At 46.4% G+C, this 16,454-nt stretch overlaps 1 protein-coding gene across 2 annotated transcripts; it reads right to left on the bottom strand.

The window, feature by feature from the left end:
- Nucleotides 1-911: 911 nt before the first annotated feature.
- On the bottom strand, nucleotides 912-3,054 carry SIVA1 (SIVA1 apoptosis inducing factor). 2 transcript variants are annotated; one of them, XM_075503716.1, is made up of 4 exons: nucleotides 2,635-3,054; nucleotides 2,227-2,433; nucleotides 1,640-1,799; nucleotides 912-1,144 (listed from the first exon to the last, which is right to left on the bottom strand). In XM_075503716.1, the coding sequence occupies exons 1-4, from the start codon at nucleotides 2,750-2,752 to the stop codon at nucleotides 1,087-1,089; spliced, it is 543 nt and encodes a 180-aa protein (XP_075359831.1). In that variant the 5' UTR covers nucleotides 2,753-3,054; the 3' UTR covers nucleotides 912-1,086. The 2 variants fall into 2 exon arrangements, with proteins under 2 accessions (XP_075359831.1, XP_075359832.1); XM_075503717.1 differs by having other exon boundaries at nucleotides 1,640-1,796; nucleotides 2,635-3,047.
- Nucleotides 3,055-16,454: the final 13,400 nt, after the last annotated feature.

Raw genomic sequence — 16,454 nt, 5'->3', positions numbered from 1 at the left:
TCTTTTCTCTGAAATCTGTTCCTTTTTTCCTACAGTCTGAAATCAGCCACTTAAGTCATCATTTTCCTGAAGTAAAGACCACTGTAGTTTTGTCTTACGTATGGTTGGTTTGCAAGATAAAAAGTCTGGAGGTTTTATTTTTAAAACCAGCAAAAATAGTAAGAGAAAATTACTTTGAGGACCTTTCCAGTAGTACTTAAGGATAGTCTCACTCCTACAGCACAACAGTATTAAGCAAACTGGTCTCTGCAGTGATATGACAGGAAAATGAGGAATGAACTAGTTTATGGAGATGTACACTTGAGCGCTGACCATTTTTCAGACCACTTCATGAGCTACTTTTGAGTGGGTATTCAGGACAATATGAAGTTTACAGCGTAGGTGATCAACTTACACAAACAAGCTGCTTTCCAAGAAAGACCTTGCAAGGACAGTGCAGGAAAATTAGTCGTTCACACTTAACTATTGAGAAAAGCTTTTCTGCTCCAAGCTTGATGTATCATTGTTCTTTCTATCAAAGTCACCACAGAAAGAACAATTAAAACCATTCAAGCTGTCAATAATCATAAGATGTTTGTGGCAGCTTAAAAAAAAATTAACTAGAAATCAGCAAATTCTCTATTTGGAAAAGCCTTCAGGCCTGACTGATTTTTCTACTTAGCTCACAAAGAAAATGTGGTGTGTCCAGAATAGATTTACGCTCACCTGAAAGCACGCAAGGAGCAACTGATTTCTATTCTGATCCCAGAAAAGCGTGTCCTAACACAAGCAACAAGTGGAGAGACACTGAATGAATATTCTGAATTCTGTATCACATAAGGAACACCAGGTAAGAGCACAAAGTCGCTCCTTCCAGATAAGCATATCACAACTAGGGAAAAAGAGAAAGTTGACTCAAAATAATCTAGAGATCCTCAAAATATAAAAGTTTATTTAGCTACAATATTAAAAAGTATAATATAAAGATATAAAACATAGAAATTCCATAATTAATTCACATGCTAAAAGGATTAATTGACCAGCCATAAGGAGGAGACTTCATGAAATTTACGGACATCTTAGCCATAAAGGCTATTTCATCAAGTTTCAGACTTGAAATATTGAACAGCCATTGCAGAGAACTTGCTCTCCCACATCACCGTAACTAGGGGGGAAAAAAAAAAAAAAGAAAACCAAAAGAAACAAAGTCAGTGAATCTACTGTTTCTGGAACATAACAAAGAATGCCATCTTATTCCATTATCAACTGTAACCATGGGACTCCCACACAGCACATTCAATTTTCTTTATATCATAGAACTCTTAACAATGATGGCAAAAACTTAAGATTACCCCTTGGGAGTGTATTCATTCATCACTGGCCAACATACTATATTGCTGGCAGGAAAGCAAGAGGACTTTTTGCCTCCTAGAACATTTAAATGAGAAGCTAAACTAGACTTGTACTAAGACTGATTAGACTTCACATAGGCATTTTATTCTCCATGCTTCACACAGCTTTACTGCTGCTAAAGCAACATGAGAAGAGTTCTGAGTCCATCACGTGGAGGAGCTAGATATCTTGTTGGGTCTTCATGTGCTACAGCCAATTTTCAGGGCATATATAATTAAAATAAGCTTAAAAATTCAAAAGCACTTACTCAGTGGTGGAGCACAAAGAACAGGTAACCGCATTACAGCAGCTGCAGAGCCTGCTGCAGTTCTGGCAGACAAACTGGTCACACTGTGTACATGCTTCCTTGACATCAGCAGTTCTTACACACGATGAACAGGCTTTGGAAACTCCCACAGGTGGAACTGCTAGGAAAAGATGCGATTAAGAAGAGTTGTACTTTACAGCAAAACAGAGAAAGCACCTGGCAGTTCCAAGAACTGCGTAGCATGGTATCTCCACTCAGCATTCCAGCTACAGCTGGCAGCACTTTGCAGAACACACTTGCAGGCACCAGCACAGGGCCCACTGCTTACAGCGTTGCTGGCTCTTTTTTTATTCAATGGCAAGACCACTCAGAGACTATCAAGCAGACCATACACGCAACACTTTCTAAATCCGTCAGTGAAGCTCAAATCTAACCCTTCCTTAAAAAAAGAGAATAGAGAAGCGCTACGGAGGGGCACGCACCCCTCCGACGAGTGCCAGGAAGCCCGGGGGACGGAGAGCAGCGCCCGCAGCCTGGCTCACGCAACAGCGCAGCGCCGGACGCCTGCCCACGGCGGGGCCACTCACCCTTCCCCGTGGCGGCGGGGCGCCTCAGCAGTTTCCCGTCGTGGCCGATGAGCAGCTGCCCGCTCCAGCGGCGCCCCGCGCCGCCGTCCTGGGCCTCCCCGCCCGGCTCCGGCGAGCGGGTGACCGCGCGGGTGGCGGCGGGGCTGGCGGGCCAGGCGCCCTCCATGTACGCCTGGGCGCCCCTGAAGAGCAGCCGCCGGGTCCTCTCTGCCGGCGGGAGAGGAGAGGAGAGTTAGGGGCGGCTTCCCTCACCTCAGCCCCCGCCGCCAGGCCCGGGGGGAGCGAGGCGCTGCCTCGCCGGAGCGGCCGTGGGGAGGCGCAGGCGGCCGGGGAGGCCTGCGGGCCCAGGCCGGGCCCGGCGGGGCGGCGGCTCCGGCGCTTCCCCCTCCCCTCCGCCCCCCGCCTCACCGAAGACCTCCCGGCGGTACTCCTCGCCCCGCACGCCGCGGCTCAGCTCCCGCAGCCCCACGCGGGTTTTCAGCTGGAGCGGGGCCGCCTCCCCGAAGGGGCAGGAGCGCTTCGGCATGGCGGGCCCGGCCAGGCCCGGCGCCGCCTCCGACGGGCGCCCTCGCTCCGCGGCGTCAGCGCCGCCCCGGCCAATGGCGGGCCGGCAGGGGAAGCGCGAGGCGATGGCGGGGTCGCCTCAGGCCCGGCCCGGCAGAGCTCCCCTCCCCAGCCTGAGGTATTTCGGCGCCGGGGCCGCTCGGCTCTTGTCGCAGGCAGCCGAGCGCTTCGTCTGCAGGAAAATTTCGCTTTCCGCCGCGTCCCGAGGGCCCGCTGCCGCCCGCCGGGGTTTGACTGCGGCGCCCGGCCGGCCCTGCCGCTCCACCCGCCGCCGCTCCCGCTCGTCTCGACGGCTGGAAGTTGTGTCCTCCCTGAGTCTGGTCGTTGGTGTGAGGGACCCGGCAGGACAAAGCAAAACAAGGCTTTGAAACTCGGGTTCGCCAATAAACCCTCTTTCCCCGTTAGCGTTTTCGGACTCATCTTCCTTTCTGGAAGTCCTGCGGGTTACGTTTGTGTTCAGGCTCAGGTAGTTCTTCCTAAAGCTTAAACCGCCTGCCAAAGGTTTAGCTATCTAAATGCTGTAGAACCAATGAAAATGTGCACAAGTGCAAGAATTCACCTTTTTTTGAAACCAACCAGGAGGCTGGAGAACCTCCGGCTGGCCAAGGTGCTCCGCAGCACCTGCTAACAGCAAGACCGGATTCACCACTCATGGTGCCCAGTGGGGCTTCAGGGACTGATCCTTGGTTTCAGTTAAATCATGGAGCTCCCTGAGACTTTCTGCTGTCATTGTGTGACAGGGAATTACTGCAATTGATTTCCTATTTATAGATAAGCTGCCTAGAGCAGTCTAGGTATGGTTTCATGCATTAAAAGCATCACATTCAAGTCCAAGTAGCAGTCAGTCTGGTTACTATGTATATTTTGAAAATACATTGTTTTCCTCAGGGCAAACAAGACCTTTAAAACTGGCGTTGGTGTTCCTGGCACAATGTTTTGTGTCATTTGACGAACCTAATGAGTCATGACAGTTGTATTTCTTCCAGAGAGGTTTCTGGATTCAAACCTTCACCTGTGTGCACTAGGATTCTGGACAAAATCACAACCAAGTATAGGAGTGATTTTTCCATCAATGAAAACCAAAGCCATGCTTCCACTGGCTGCTGAACTGCTATTAGGTTGCAGGTACAACCACACTGATTTCATACTGGTTAATCTGATTTTTTTTTTCTGTAGAGCTGATCAGCCTAGCCTTGTGGTCTGTGGAGTGGAAGCTACGGTTGTAATGCACAGTAATTCACAAAAATCCCTTCTGAGCTGGAAAGTCTGACTCCTGCCATGCTTTCTTTAGCTGTGAAGATTTCTACTTTGGCTTTTTCTGCATGTACTTGCAAATGCATCCTTAAAGATGTTCAGCAGACAATTTTCCACTGCACATTGAAAACTCATGGTCTTTTCTTTCTCTCTAAGGAAATTTCTTTGTAAATATTCATTAGATAGACACTCTGATGTCCCTGAAGCTCTCTGGGGAATATGGGTGGATCAGAATGTAATCCCTGTCAGACAGAGCCCTGCCAGGATAGAGGGCAGCAGATCACACACTCTTCATTAAAATGGCATAGGATAAGTGTGGATGGAACTCGGCTGTCTGAGCACTGGATGAAGTACAAAGAAGAAAGTTAAAAGCGCTGTGCTGCTTGTGAAGAAGGAGTGCTCTGAAACGCTGATCTCAGAATATGCGGTAGATTTGAAAGCAAGCAGCGTGTGCTGCAGCAGTGCTGCTGGTGCTGTCACCAAAGGGTAAATTTAAGGGCACTTTCCCTGAGGGCTGGTTACATTTGACGGCTGCCACCGCCACCCCACTGCAGGGCAGACGCAGAAATCTTCTGTTGCAGCTATCTGAGTCAGCCTCAGGTAATGGCAACTCTTAATTGCTGTGCAAGCATCAACCTTAACAGCATCTGTTACTGATCAGCTATTGCCTATTTGAAGCTATAAAGGCAAAATAATTCTGTCTGGTCTGTACCAACGTACCTTAGCGTCCTACGGGGAGGGAGTCAGTTCATCTGCTGACTGGTCACCCAATAGAGTGATTCTGAGTTTTTTATTAGTTTTGTAGCAGTCAGCTTTGAGGAAGATCCACCGTTGATTTGAAAGTACAAGAAAGGCTGAGATCTGATCTGGCAAGGCTTGCTGGTATTGAGCATTCATGAAAATGAATGCTGACAGTTTCCCAGGTTAGTTAATGAGACTGTTTGTTATGTTACACAGCTTCTGAATATGAGAAAAACAACCCAAACAAATCCCAAACCGCTAATGGTAATTGTGAAATATGACTATTTTGGTTTATCCTTGAAAATGTGTTTGTGAAAAAAAGCAGAGAATAAAAATGACAGTCATTTTCTTGATACTTTGCTTCTCCTGTGCCTGTCTGAATTGCAGACAAATTGCCTGGTTGATAGCTTTGTCACTTACAGAACAAAGAAAAATTGCATTTCATTTTTTTCCAATAGTTTTCAATTCCAGTAAGCAATTTTAAAGAGCAAAATGAACTGGATTATGCTTGCTAAGTCCGTCTCTCCTAATATTCTACTTCTACTTGTGCTTCAAGAAAGTCAGGGCAGACACAGAAGGACTCTGGCTATAGTTCACCTTCATTGCTTCTAGCAGTTTAGAGTTCAGAAATTTTCTGAGCCAAAATTTCCACCTGGATCTTAATATTTAATAGTTGTCAGTAGACCCACTCTTCATGAATTTTTCTAGTCCCCTTCTCAAAACTGGTAATGTTTAATTTCTTATTGTGTCCAGCAAGGTCTATAACTTAGCAATATATTATTTTAAAAAAACGCTTCATCTGGTTTGTTTTCAGTTCACCACCTGTTAATTCCGTTGGATGTCTCCTGTGCCTGGTTTTATAAAAAATAACAAATAACCATTCCTTATTGACTCTCTGCATAACACCCATGACTACAAAGATGTCTGCCATATTATCCTCCTTCATCTTTTATTCAAGTCAAAATATTTTGTCATGTTGAAGCACTGCTTTGCAGTGTGTCCCGATCCACATCACCTGTGCTACATCCCAGTGCACGGCATGGGAAGCCTGGAACATGCACTGCTGCTCTGGAGAGGGACCGGGGTGAGGCGGAAGGGAGGACGGAGCCCCGGGTGCCCCAAGAGCACCTCTGCTTCTCTGCATACCTGCGCTGCCAGGTACAGACAGCAACAAATGTCCTTTTCCATACCTCTCATAGTCTTTAATGTCCTTCCTGAAGCTGGTGGCCAGTGCGCCAGCTGTGGGCCTGCTACGCATTTGGACAGCATAAATCTGAAGAATTTTTCTTCTTGGTCCCTTCCCCAATAATTCCTAACATCTGATTTGTCATTTTGATTACTACTGAAGTACCAAACGTGCTTTCAGGGAACTATTCATAAATGGCTCGCAGCATCACTCCCCTGAGTGCTAATCACTTCATTCGGAGCCCATCGCTCTATGTATATAACCGAGGTTATTTTCCCCCTACGTGTGTTACTGCGTACGTACTGACACTGCCGATTTATTGCCTGTTTGGTACAGTGAGAGCCTCGAAAATACACAGCTGCAGCTCTTCCCAGTTGGCTTTTAGATCTGACTTTTAACAAGGAAGCAGTAAACACTGGTACCTCACTGCTCATCTCCCTTTCTCAGAGTAGTTATAAATACATTGAACTGCCAGAACCTTCCTCAGCTTTACTTATACACAGTCCTCAGGATCACAGTGACCCCTTTGTAAGAATTAGCATCAAAATCCTTTCGCACTGAGAACAATTTAATTAAATATATCCCATTCAGACCCGAACTACAATAGACTTTGCTTGCAAAGTGTGTAGATTTAGAGTTTAAATACTCCAGTAAGCCATGACAGATTTTAAGATTTTTGTTTCCGATCCATCTGATCCATCTGTAAGACAATCGTGATAAATGCCTGTCAGCCAATGCTTCCGACGACTCCAAAATATAATTAAACAGGTAGACAGAAATAAAAATCACAGTGCACATCACAGACATCGCAAATTGAGACTGGATGCTTTCTTAAAAGAAAAAGAATGTACAAAGTTGGAAAAGAGCAAATTGAGGAAAATTGTGCCTTCTGGTTTAGGCAGGGTTGGACAAAATATCCACAATGGCTGATTTGGTTTGTGAACCTAATTATTCATCAGTCTTACTTCTTCCTGTCTACGCCTTGCTTTGCAAGCAACCTTTATCCATTTACTGTAACGAGTAAATGGATAAACCTGTTCCATTTTAGGAACAGGTGGCAGATAAATAGCAATCCAGGACATAATATGAGCTTTTAAACTGTTCCAAATGCCTAGTAAGTTCCCATAAGCATTAGAGGACCTTAAAAATATGTTATCCTTCTCTTTAAAATCAGGAGTTTCCTCAATGATTCCTCTCCATTTCTACTGATACAAAAAGAGTGTATTTTGGCCAACTCGCTGGTTCTTTTCTAATGTCTTAATGTAAAATGGTGAAAGCAATATTCTGGAAATTCTTTTAAGTGGAGTATGTGTTACGGTAGCTGATGTAGTTGGCCGTGCGCCAGCATGCAGCCTGCGTTAAGTCGGCCGGAGTATCAGGGTGCACACACATCCTCTGTTGGACTGAAGTAAAGCACAGCGCCCCGTGCACTCAGCCCCGCTGTACTCTTCTTTCTGTGCTCTGCAATATGGATTTGAAGATAAAAAAAAACCCTCCTTGCATAAACCTGCTTTTATTAGAATGACTCAGGGCCGTTTCCTTTCTTCTGTACCCTTTTCTTTTCATATCGTATGGTAGCACGTCAGCTTTAACAGACAACACGCTTACAACTCGGATCAAGGGGTTACACACAGTTCAGACATTATCTGTTCACAAGTGCATGTCATTTTACTACGACTTGTTAGCAACAGAGTTCGTGCCCTCATCCTGATGAGTCAGTTCGCACATCAAAAAACATTTGATAAGCCAGTGATGTGCAGGATTAAGGGCTGGCTCTTGGAGTATGCTGCTCTTAAGCCAAGGTTCTGCCATCTTGGAACGGCAGCCAGTACTCAATCTTAAATTAGCATGGCGTGGTTGAATTTCATAGCATGTTACTATTCTGCCAGCTATGAGAGACACCAGTTCTGCTCAGCAGATCAAAACACTGGAAGGTCCCACTTACACTAGAAGGCAATAAATTGTTACTGCTGTTGCAAAGATGTTACTGTTCTGCTGACAGCAATGGGCAGGGTTTACAAAGGGGCTGCTTTCTCCAGGTTTTTTTCATGCCTGTTCTTCCTGGCCTTTCCACTTGTGTGCCTTCATTTTTGCTGCACACAGTTTCCTTTTATTTTGCCTTTCCAGATTATTTTAATCTATCAAGAAAAAAGAAACCTGAGCTCTGACAGTGATAACTGCCATTACTGACCTAACGTGGTGCCACAGTGTTCCGATTTCTTCCTCTGCAGGAAACACTGTTTTTCATTTAATACTAGGTGGTTGTCCTAAGAATTCTTTAAATCTGAGTCCAAATGGTGCTATTCCATTATTCTATATGGATTTACCTGGGAGAGGCTACAGGTACCTCTGCCCTTTCACTAGCCCCACACAGTACAAACCATCCTCTCCCTCACATGGCATGGGAAGTGCTAGGCAAAACCTTTCTCCCTCCACACTGCAGCTGCATCCAGCCCTGGTCTTGTCATTTTGTTGTGGAAATGAATCCTTGCTTTGAGACAGCTCTGTATGTTGTGCCTCACATGCTTGCCTTTATCCACTCCCTAAAGCAGCCGGAATAACCCAGGGCACATCCGTTCAGCTCGAAGGGACTATGTCAGCACATGCTGGCCAAAGAACCTGGCTCCCGGCCCTCACCACGTCTAACAAACGATTCCCCAGCAGCAGCCCACAAAGTGTGTTTATTTTAAATATGTGTGGCTGTATTGTCAGTCCTGGATAGAAAAGATCTCTGTCCAGAAAACAGAAGCTGCACAGAGTCAAAGCAAGTCCCCGAACATTGCCAGGATAACGTGCCACAGCTACAGGGACCATCACTAGGCTAATACGGAAATTTTCTTAGTGCAGCCTTTTTGGTTGAAATATGTTTACTCTGGGAAGTCTTGAAGGCACGCATTCTATCTCTCTGCTCTCTGCTGAGCAGTTCCCATGAGTGGTGCGATATTGTGATATAAGCTATAAAAGTAATGTTCAGTCCTAGGCCTACCATCCAGGGTACCAATTAATAGAATGAGACTTTTTTGCGCTGCTGGCATGTTTCCCCTGGATGGAAATCATCAATACATTTTGCGTAGGGCTCAGACTTCCATCAGTACCAGCTTTGGTATTTTAATTGTGTAGTCTGGTGCAAATCAATCTCTAATAGACAAAATGTCTTATCCCATTTGTAATGCCTTAACTAGCTTTTATTTCTCCCACTTGACCTCTTTTTCATGTATATTAAAATGTGTTATAACTTATTCTATATATTTATGCTCAGTACATTCCTGCCATGTATATGCACTAAACTTTTTTTCTTTTTTTTTCTTTTAAATTTTTTTTCCTGCATGGGAATTTCAGAGAAGATATTGATGTGACACAATCATATCTTTTCTTCTGTTGTACCTTTCCTGTCTTCAAGATTTGGAAGATCTCCAGATTGATGGAGAAGATGTTCAGTATTGCCTCTAATACTGATTCTTTATCACTACCTAAACTCAAGGAAGAACTACCTATATATACAAGCATATCACCACTGAAACTGATGCAAATATAAAACTGTGATATTAGCATCAAATAATTGACAGAATAACAGAGCAGAGTAGCCTGATGTTCCTCCTAGCCCTTCAGCGTTCACAGCCCTCCAGTGTTCGTCCCAGACAGCAGTCATTCTTTTGGCTGAGTTCAGCACCCAGCCCATGAGCTTGCTGCTGGTTTATTCCACCTTCAGTTCTTCTGTCACAGTTGGAGATGCTTCTTTGTCCAGCCCTCTATTTACTGCAGTACCCAATATAGGCAAGTAGAGATCACTGAAGGTATGTTCTTATTTTGTCTGCAGAATGTATATACTTAAAATCAGTGGACCAAATACTCAGGAAGGGGGTTTGATTTCTTAGTTACCTTCTCCAGTAATCTTCTTTAGAAGCTATAGATAGAAACTTAATGCTGTTTCAGAATGGCAAGGCAAACCTTTTGTGAACTTACTCAGTAAATGTCTTCAAACTGTATTTTATCTCGCATAGACATGATTACAGCACCGTTGGTACAGATATAAACTTCATTCCAGAATTCTGAAAGAATGGGTCTATGCAATTGCAAGGCAGGAAGAAATGCTTGTAATAATCTTTCCAGTTGAGAGTGGTATTGCATTATTTGAGAACTGAAAATGTAATACTTTTAAAGGAGGCAGTGAAAAAATTATGCTGATAACCAGAGGGTTAATAGTCTAGACTCAGTAGTTTGCAAGACTTCAGCAATTTTTTCAAGGAAAGGCTCACTAAAAACATGGAGGTAAATGCAAAATGGGATGAAATGCAAAATGGACTTAAAAACAGATGACCCCTGAGTATCTTGGATAATAGCTGATTTTATGGGCAAAGGAAATGCAGCAGTTATAATCTATTTAGACTTCATTAAGTATTTGATATAGAACCATACAGGGAATAATTAGTTAGGGATTAGTATAAAGTGAAAAAAGAACTGTATAAGGGGAGATGGAATGGCCCATGTTCAAAAGCTGTGTCTGTATTAGCACGCAGTGCAGCCCTACAGGAACAAATACGCAAAGCAGTTGGTGCTCAGGACCCAATATCCACACTGTAGGTGGAGGGTTGCTTCTGACCGGCTCTTGTGTGGCTCCATGGACTGAACTCTGATTAGCATCCGGGCACAGAGGGGGCCACAGCTGGAGAGCAACTCTTGTTGAGTTTCGTCTGAAAGGAACCCAGTTTCCATGCTGACACTACTCCAGAGTGCAAACCAAAGCGTTTAACTGTGATAACAGCCATTGCAGAGCAGGATGAATCACAGAATCACAGAATCATATAGGTTGGAAAAGACCTTTAAGATCATCGAGTCCAACCATAAACCTAACACTGCCAAAAACCACCACTACACCATGTCTCTAAGTACCTCATCCAAACGTCCTTTAAATACCTCCAGGGATGGCGACTCAACCACTTCCCTGGGCAGTCTGTTCCAATGCTTGATAACCCTCTCGGTGAAGAAAAATTTCCTAATATCCAGTCTAAACCTCCCCTGGCGCAACTTGAGGCCATTTCCTCTTGTCCTATCACTTGTTACCTGGGAGAAGAGACCGACCCCCACCTCTCTACAACCTCCTTTCAGGTAGTTGTAGAGAGCGATGAGGTCTCCCCTCAGCCTCCTTTTCTCCAGGCTAAACAGTCCCAGCTCCCTCAGCCGCTCCTCATAAGACTTCTGCTCCAGACCCTTCACCAGCTTCGTTGCCCTTCTCTGTACGCGCTCCAGTACCTCAATGTCTCTCTTGTAGTGGGGGGCCCAAAACTGAACACAGTATTCGAGGTGCGGCCTCACCAGTGCCGAGTACAGGGGCACAATCACTTCCCTAGTCCTGCTGGCCACGCTATTTTTGATACAGGCCAGGATGCCATTGGCCTTCTTGGCCGCCTGGGCACACTGCTGGCTCATATTCAGCCGGCTGTCAACCAACACCCCCAGGTCCTTCTCTGCCAGGCAGCTTTCCAGCCACTCTTCCCCAAGCCTGTAGCGTTGCATGGGGTTGCTGTGGCCCAAGTGCAGGACCTTGCACTTGGCCTTGTTAAACCTCATACAATTCACCCCAGCCCATCGATCCAGCCTGTCCAGGTCCCTCTGCAGAGCCTGCCTACCCTCCAGCAGATCAACACTGTCGCACAACTTGGTGTCGTCTGCAAACTTACTGAGGGTGCACTCGATCCCTTCGTCCAGATCATTGATAAAGATGTTAAACAGAACTGGCCCCAACACAGAGCCCTGGGGAACACCGCTTGTGACCGGCCGCCAACCGGAGTAAACTCCATTCACCACCACTCTTTGGGCCCGGCCATCCAGCCAGTTCTTTACCCAGCGAAGAGTACACCCGTCCAAGCCATGAGCAGCCAGTTTCTCCAGGAGAATGCTGTGGGAAACCGTGTCAAAGGCTTTACTGAAGTCTAGATAGACAACATCCACAGACTTCCCCTCATCCACTAGGCGGGTCACCTTATCATAGAAGGAGATCAGGTTGGTCAAGCAGGACCTGCCTTTCCTGAACCCATGCTGGCTGGGCCTGATCCCCTGGTTATTCTCTACATGCCGTGTGATAGCACTCAGGATGATCTGCTCCATCAGCTTCCCCGGCACCGAGGTCAGGCTGACAGGCCTGTAGTTCCCCGGGTCCTCCTTCCGGCCCTTCTTGAAGATGGGTGTCACATTCGCTAATCTCCAGTCAGCAGGGACTTCCCCAGTTAGCCAGGACTGCTGGTAAATGATGGAAAGGGGCTTGGTGAGCACATCTGCCAGCTCCTTCAACACTCTCGGGTGGATCTCATCAGGCCCCATAGACTTGTGAGTGTCTAAGTGGTGCAGCAGGTCACTCACCATTTCCCCCTGGATTATGGGTGCTCCAGTCTGGTCCCCATCCCTATCTTCCAACTCCAGGGGCTGGGTACCCATAGAACATTCGGCCCTGCTAATAAAGACTGAGGCAAAGAAGGCATTAAGTACCTCAGCCTTTTCCTCATCCTTGGTCACTGTGTTTCCTCCCACATCTACTAGGGGCTGGAGATTCTCCTTAGCTCTCCTTTTGCTGCTAATGTATTTGAAGAAGTGTTTTTTGTTGTCTTTTATAGCAGCAGCCAGACTGAGCTCTAGCTCAGCTTTGGCCCTTCTAGTTTTCTCCCTGCACAGCCTCGCTACACCTTTGTAGTCCTCCTGAGTTGCCCGCCCCTTCTTCCAGAGGTCATAGACTCTCCTCTTTCTCCTCAGTTCGAGCCAGAGCTCTCTAGTCAGCCAGGCCGGTCTTCTTCCCCGCCGGCTCGTCTTTCGGCACCTGGGGACAGCCCGCTCTTATGCCTTTAGGACTTCCTCCTTAAAGAATGTCCAGCCTTCCTGGACCCCTTTGCCCATAAGAGCTGCCTCCCAGGGGACTCTGTCGACCAGTCTCCTAAACAGGCTGAAGTCCGCCCTCCGGAAGTCTAAGGTGGCAGTTTTGCCGACCCCCCTCGCCGCTTCTCCGCGTATCAAAAACTCTATCATTTCATGATCGCTCTGCCCAAGACAGCCTCCAACCATCACATCACTCACCAGTCCTTCTCTGTTGGTGAACAAGAGGTCCAGCGGGGCACCTTCCCTCGTTGGCTCACTCACCAGCTGCGTCAGGAAGTTATCTGCCACACGCTCCAGGAACCTCCTGGACTGTTTCCTCTAGCCACCACGAAGCCACCATGAAGCCACCACGAGGGCAGAGGCTCGATTGCTAGAACAACTGAAGGAGAAAAAACTGCAGTATGAAATGCAACTTTCAGAATTTGAACTGCATTGCCTATTTTTCATGCTGTAGGATGCTAACTAAGCAGTAAAGTTGTAACTGTAGTACTGATGTACATGTGACTGTGCACTGCAGCACTGCTACTCTTATCTGTAGCAAGGCAGATTCTTGAAATAAGAATGTCACATCAACTCCCTGATTCTCCTTTTCTTCTTCACCCATTTACTAAGGACACAAAACATGCCATTACAACAGATACCAGTGGACATAATAACCCAGTGGACCCATAATCCAGGGGGAAATGGTTAGTGACCTGCTGCACCACTTAGACACTCACAAGTCTATGGGGCCTCATGAGATCCACCAGAGAGTACTGAAGGAACTGGCAGATGTGCTCACCAAGCTGCTTTCCATCATTTACCAGCAGTCCTGGCTAACTGGGGAGGTCCCTGCTGACTGGACATTAGCTAATGTGATGCCCATCTACAAGAAGGGCCGGAAGGAGGATCCAGGGAACTACAGGCCTGTCAGCCTGACCTCGGTACCGGGGAAGCTGATGGAGCAGATCATCTTGAGTGCCATCACACGGCATGTAGAGGATAACCCAGCATGTAGAGGATAAAGCCCAGCCAGCATGGGTTCAGGAAAGGCAGGTCCTGCTTGACCAACCTGATCTCCTTCTACGACAAGGTGACCCGCCTAGTGGATAAGGGAAAGGCTGTGGATGTTGTTTACCTAGACTTCAGTAAAGCCTTTGACACTGTTGCCCACAGCATTCTCCTGGAGAAACTGGCTGCTCATGGCTTGGACGGGTGTACTCTTCGCTGGGTTAAGAACTGGCTGGATGGCCGGGCCCAAAGAGTGGTGGTGAATGGAGTTTACTCCAGTTGGCGGCCGGTCACAAGTGGTGTTCCCCAGGGCTCTGTGTTGGGGCCAGTTCTGTTTAATATCTTTATCAATGATCTGGACGAAGGGATCGAGTGCACCCTCAGTAAGTTTGCAGACAACACCAAGTTGTGTGGGAGTGTTGATCTGTTTGAGGGTAGGAAGGCTCTGCAGAGGGACCTGGACAGGCTGGATCGATGGGCCAAGGCCAATTGTATGAAGTTCAAGACTAAGTGCTGGGTCCTGCACTTAGGCCACAGCAACCCCATGCAACGCTACAGGCTTGGGGAAGAGTGGCTGGAAAGCTGTCCAGCAGAGAAGGACCTGGGATCCTTCTGAATATGAGCCAGCAGTGTGCCCAGGTGGCCAAGAAAGCCAATGGCATCCTGCCTTGTATCAGAAATAGTGTGGCCAGCAGGACTAGGGAAGTGATTGTGCCCCTGTACTCGGCACTGGTGAGGCCGCACCTCAAATACTGTGTTTGGTTTTGGGCCCCTCACTACAAGAAGGACATTGAGGTGCTGGAGCGTGTCCAGATAAGGGCAACGAAGCTGGTGAAGGGTCTGGAGCAGAAGTCTTATGAGGAGCGGCTGAGGGAACTGGGGTTGTTTAGCCTGGAGAAAAGGAGGCTGAGGGGAGACCTTATTGCTCTCTACAACTGCCTGAAAGGAGGTTGTAGAGAGGTGGGGGTTGGTCTCTTCTCCCAGGTAACAAGTGATAGGACAAGAGGAAATGGCCTCAAGTTGCACCAGGAGAGGTTTAGACTGGATATTAGGAAATTTTTCTTCACTGAAAGGGTTATCAAGCATTGGAACAGGCTGCCCAGGGAAGTGGTTGAGTTGCCATCCCTGGAAATATTTAAAAGACGTTTGGATGAGGTGCTTAGGGACATGGTGTTGTGGTGGACTTGGTAGTCTTAGGTTCACGGTTGGACTTGATGATCTTAAAGGTCTTTCCCAACCTATACGATTCTGTGATTCTGTGACATTTAGCATCAATCAGTGGAACTACTCACCAGCATGAGTAATGGGAAATACCTTCCCTCCATCTCCTGGCCATTATGCCCCTGGTATAGCCCAGTAGACCATTTGCTTTATTCAAGATGCACGTGCATTGTTGGCTCATATTCACCCTGGCATCTGCTGTAAACCTCAGGTCCTTTCTAGCAGAGCTGCTCCTCAGCCAGGTGCTTCCCAGTCCGTACTGAGACATGGGGAACTCTGCGCTTCTTCCCGAGCTTCGTGAGCTTTCTGTTGCCCAGTCCTCAAGCTTATCAAGGTCTTTGCCATTTGTTGTCAGCCACTCCTGAATTCAGAACTCACCAAAGGACAGGTTTCCATTCGTGGCAGAGCGCTGCACTATTTTAAGAATCGCAATGGAAATGTTACTCTAAATACAATAGGTTTGTAACTGGGAGTTTCCTCTTCAGAAGCAAACACCATCAAATACCTTTTTATGATCGTGACTGGTAACACACTGTATTTACCAAGTTGTCATTTTGTCAGGCTCACCAAAGGTTGACTCCAGCACCCCTTGCACAGGAGCATCTCCATTTGCAGGCCAGCTGGGCTTCCACAAACCTCAGCAGCAAACACCCTTTCCACACATTTGAAGAATTAGGCCAAGTTTGCATTAAAGCTTTTGTCTGATAAAGGGGAAGATGAAGATGCATGCTGCCACCTCTGCTGTAAGGGCACGTATAGCTGATTGTATTCTGCTGTCCTTAAGAAACACATCTCCAGCGCTTCTGCCCAGGGTATTTTAAGGATTTCAGCAACAACCCAGACTGTCTGAAGTGCTCCGCCACTTATCAAGCACTGTAAAGGTATCTCCTGAAACCTAACACTGTTGTCTGAGGCACTATTTACAGGCCTGTAATGTAAACTCTGGTGTCTGTACTCAACTTCTAAAAGGTAACGCCTGTCAAAGGAAGGGTACTTTCTCAAAACTGCAAAAACGTTCAAATACAAGTGTTATTTTTTTCCTGACAAAGACATTTCCTTGCCAAAAACATTTTTGTAGACAGTGTTAAAATTTCTGTTTCCAACCACTGAAAAATGCAGCTGCTGGCCCAAATTTTCTACATTAAAGGAAGCTATAAAGTGTATGTGATTACAGAAGACCTTTCCTGTTTTTTTTTCTTACAGGCAGTCTCATAGGGCTGATGGGCAAATATTTAATGCACAGTCTCTACTCCAGAAATGTATAGATATTAATAACACAGAAGTATTTTAGAACAACTAATTTCCCATAAGTATATAAGAGATTAAAAGGCAAAATCTTGAAATCCTTATTTAGACTTGACTTCTTTAATGCCTCACTCTATGGCTGACATCTACAATGGATAATTTT

Source organism: Mycteria americana, chromosome 5 (assembly GCF_035582795.1).
Source record: "Mycteria americana isolate JAX WOST 10 ecotype Jacksonville Zoo and Gardens chromosome 5, USCA_MyAme_1.0, whole genome shotgun sequence".
Classification (NCBI taxonomy): domain Eukaryota; kingdom Metazoa; phylum Chordata; class Aves; order Ciconiiformes; family Ciconiidae; genus Mycteria; species Mycteria americana.
This window is presented reverse-complemented; position numbering and strand designations above follow the sequence as displayed.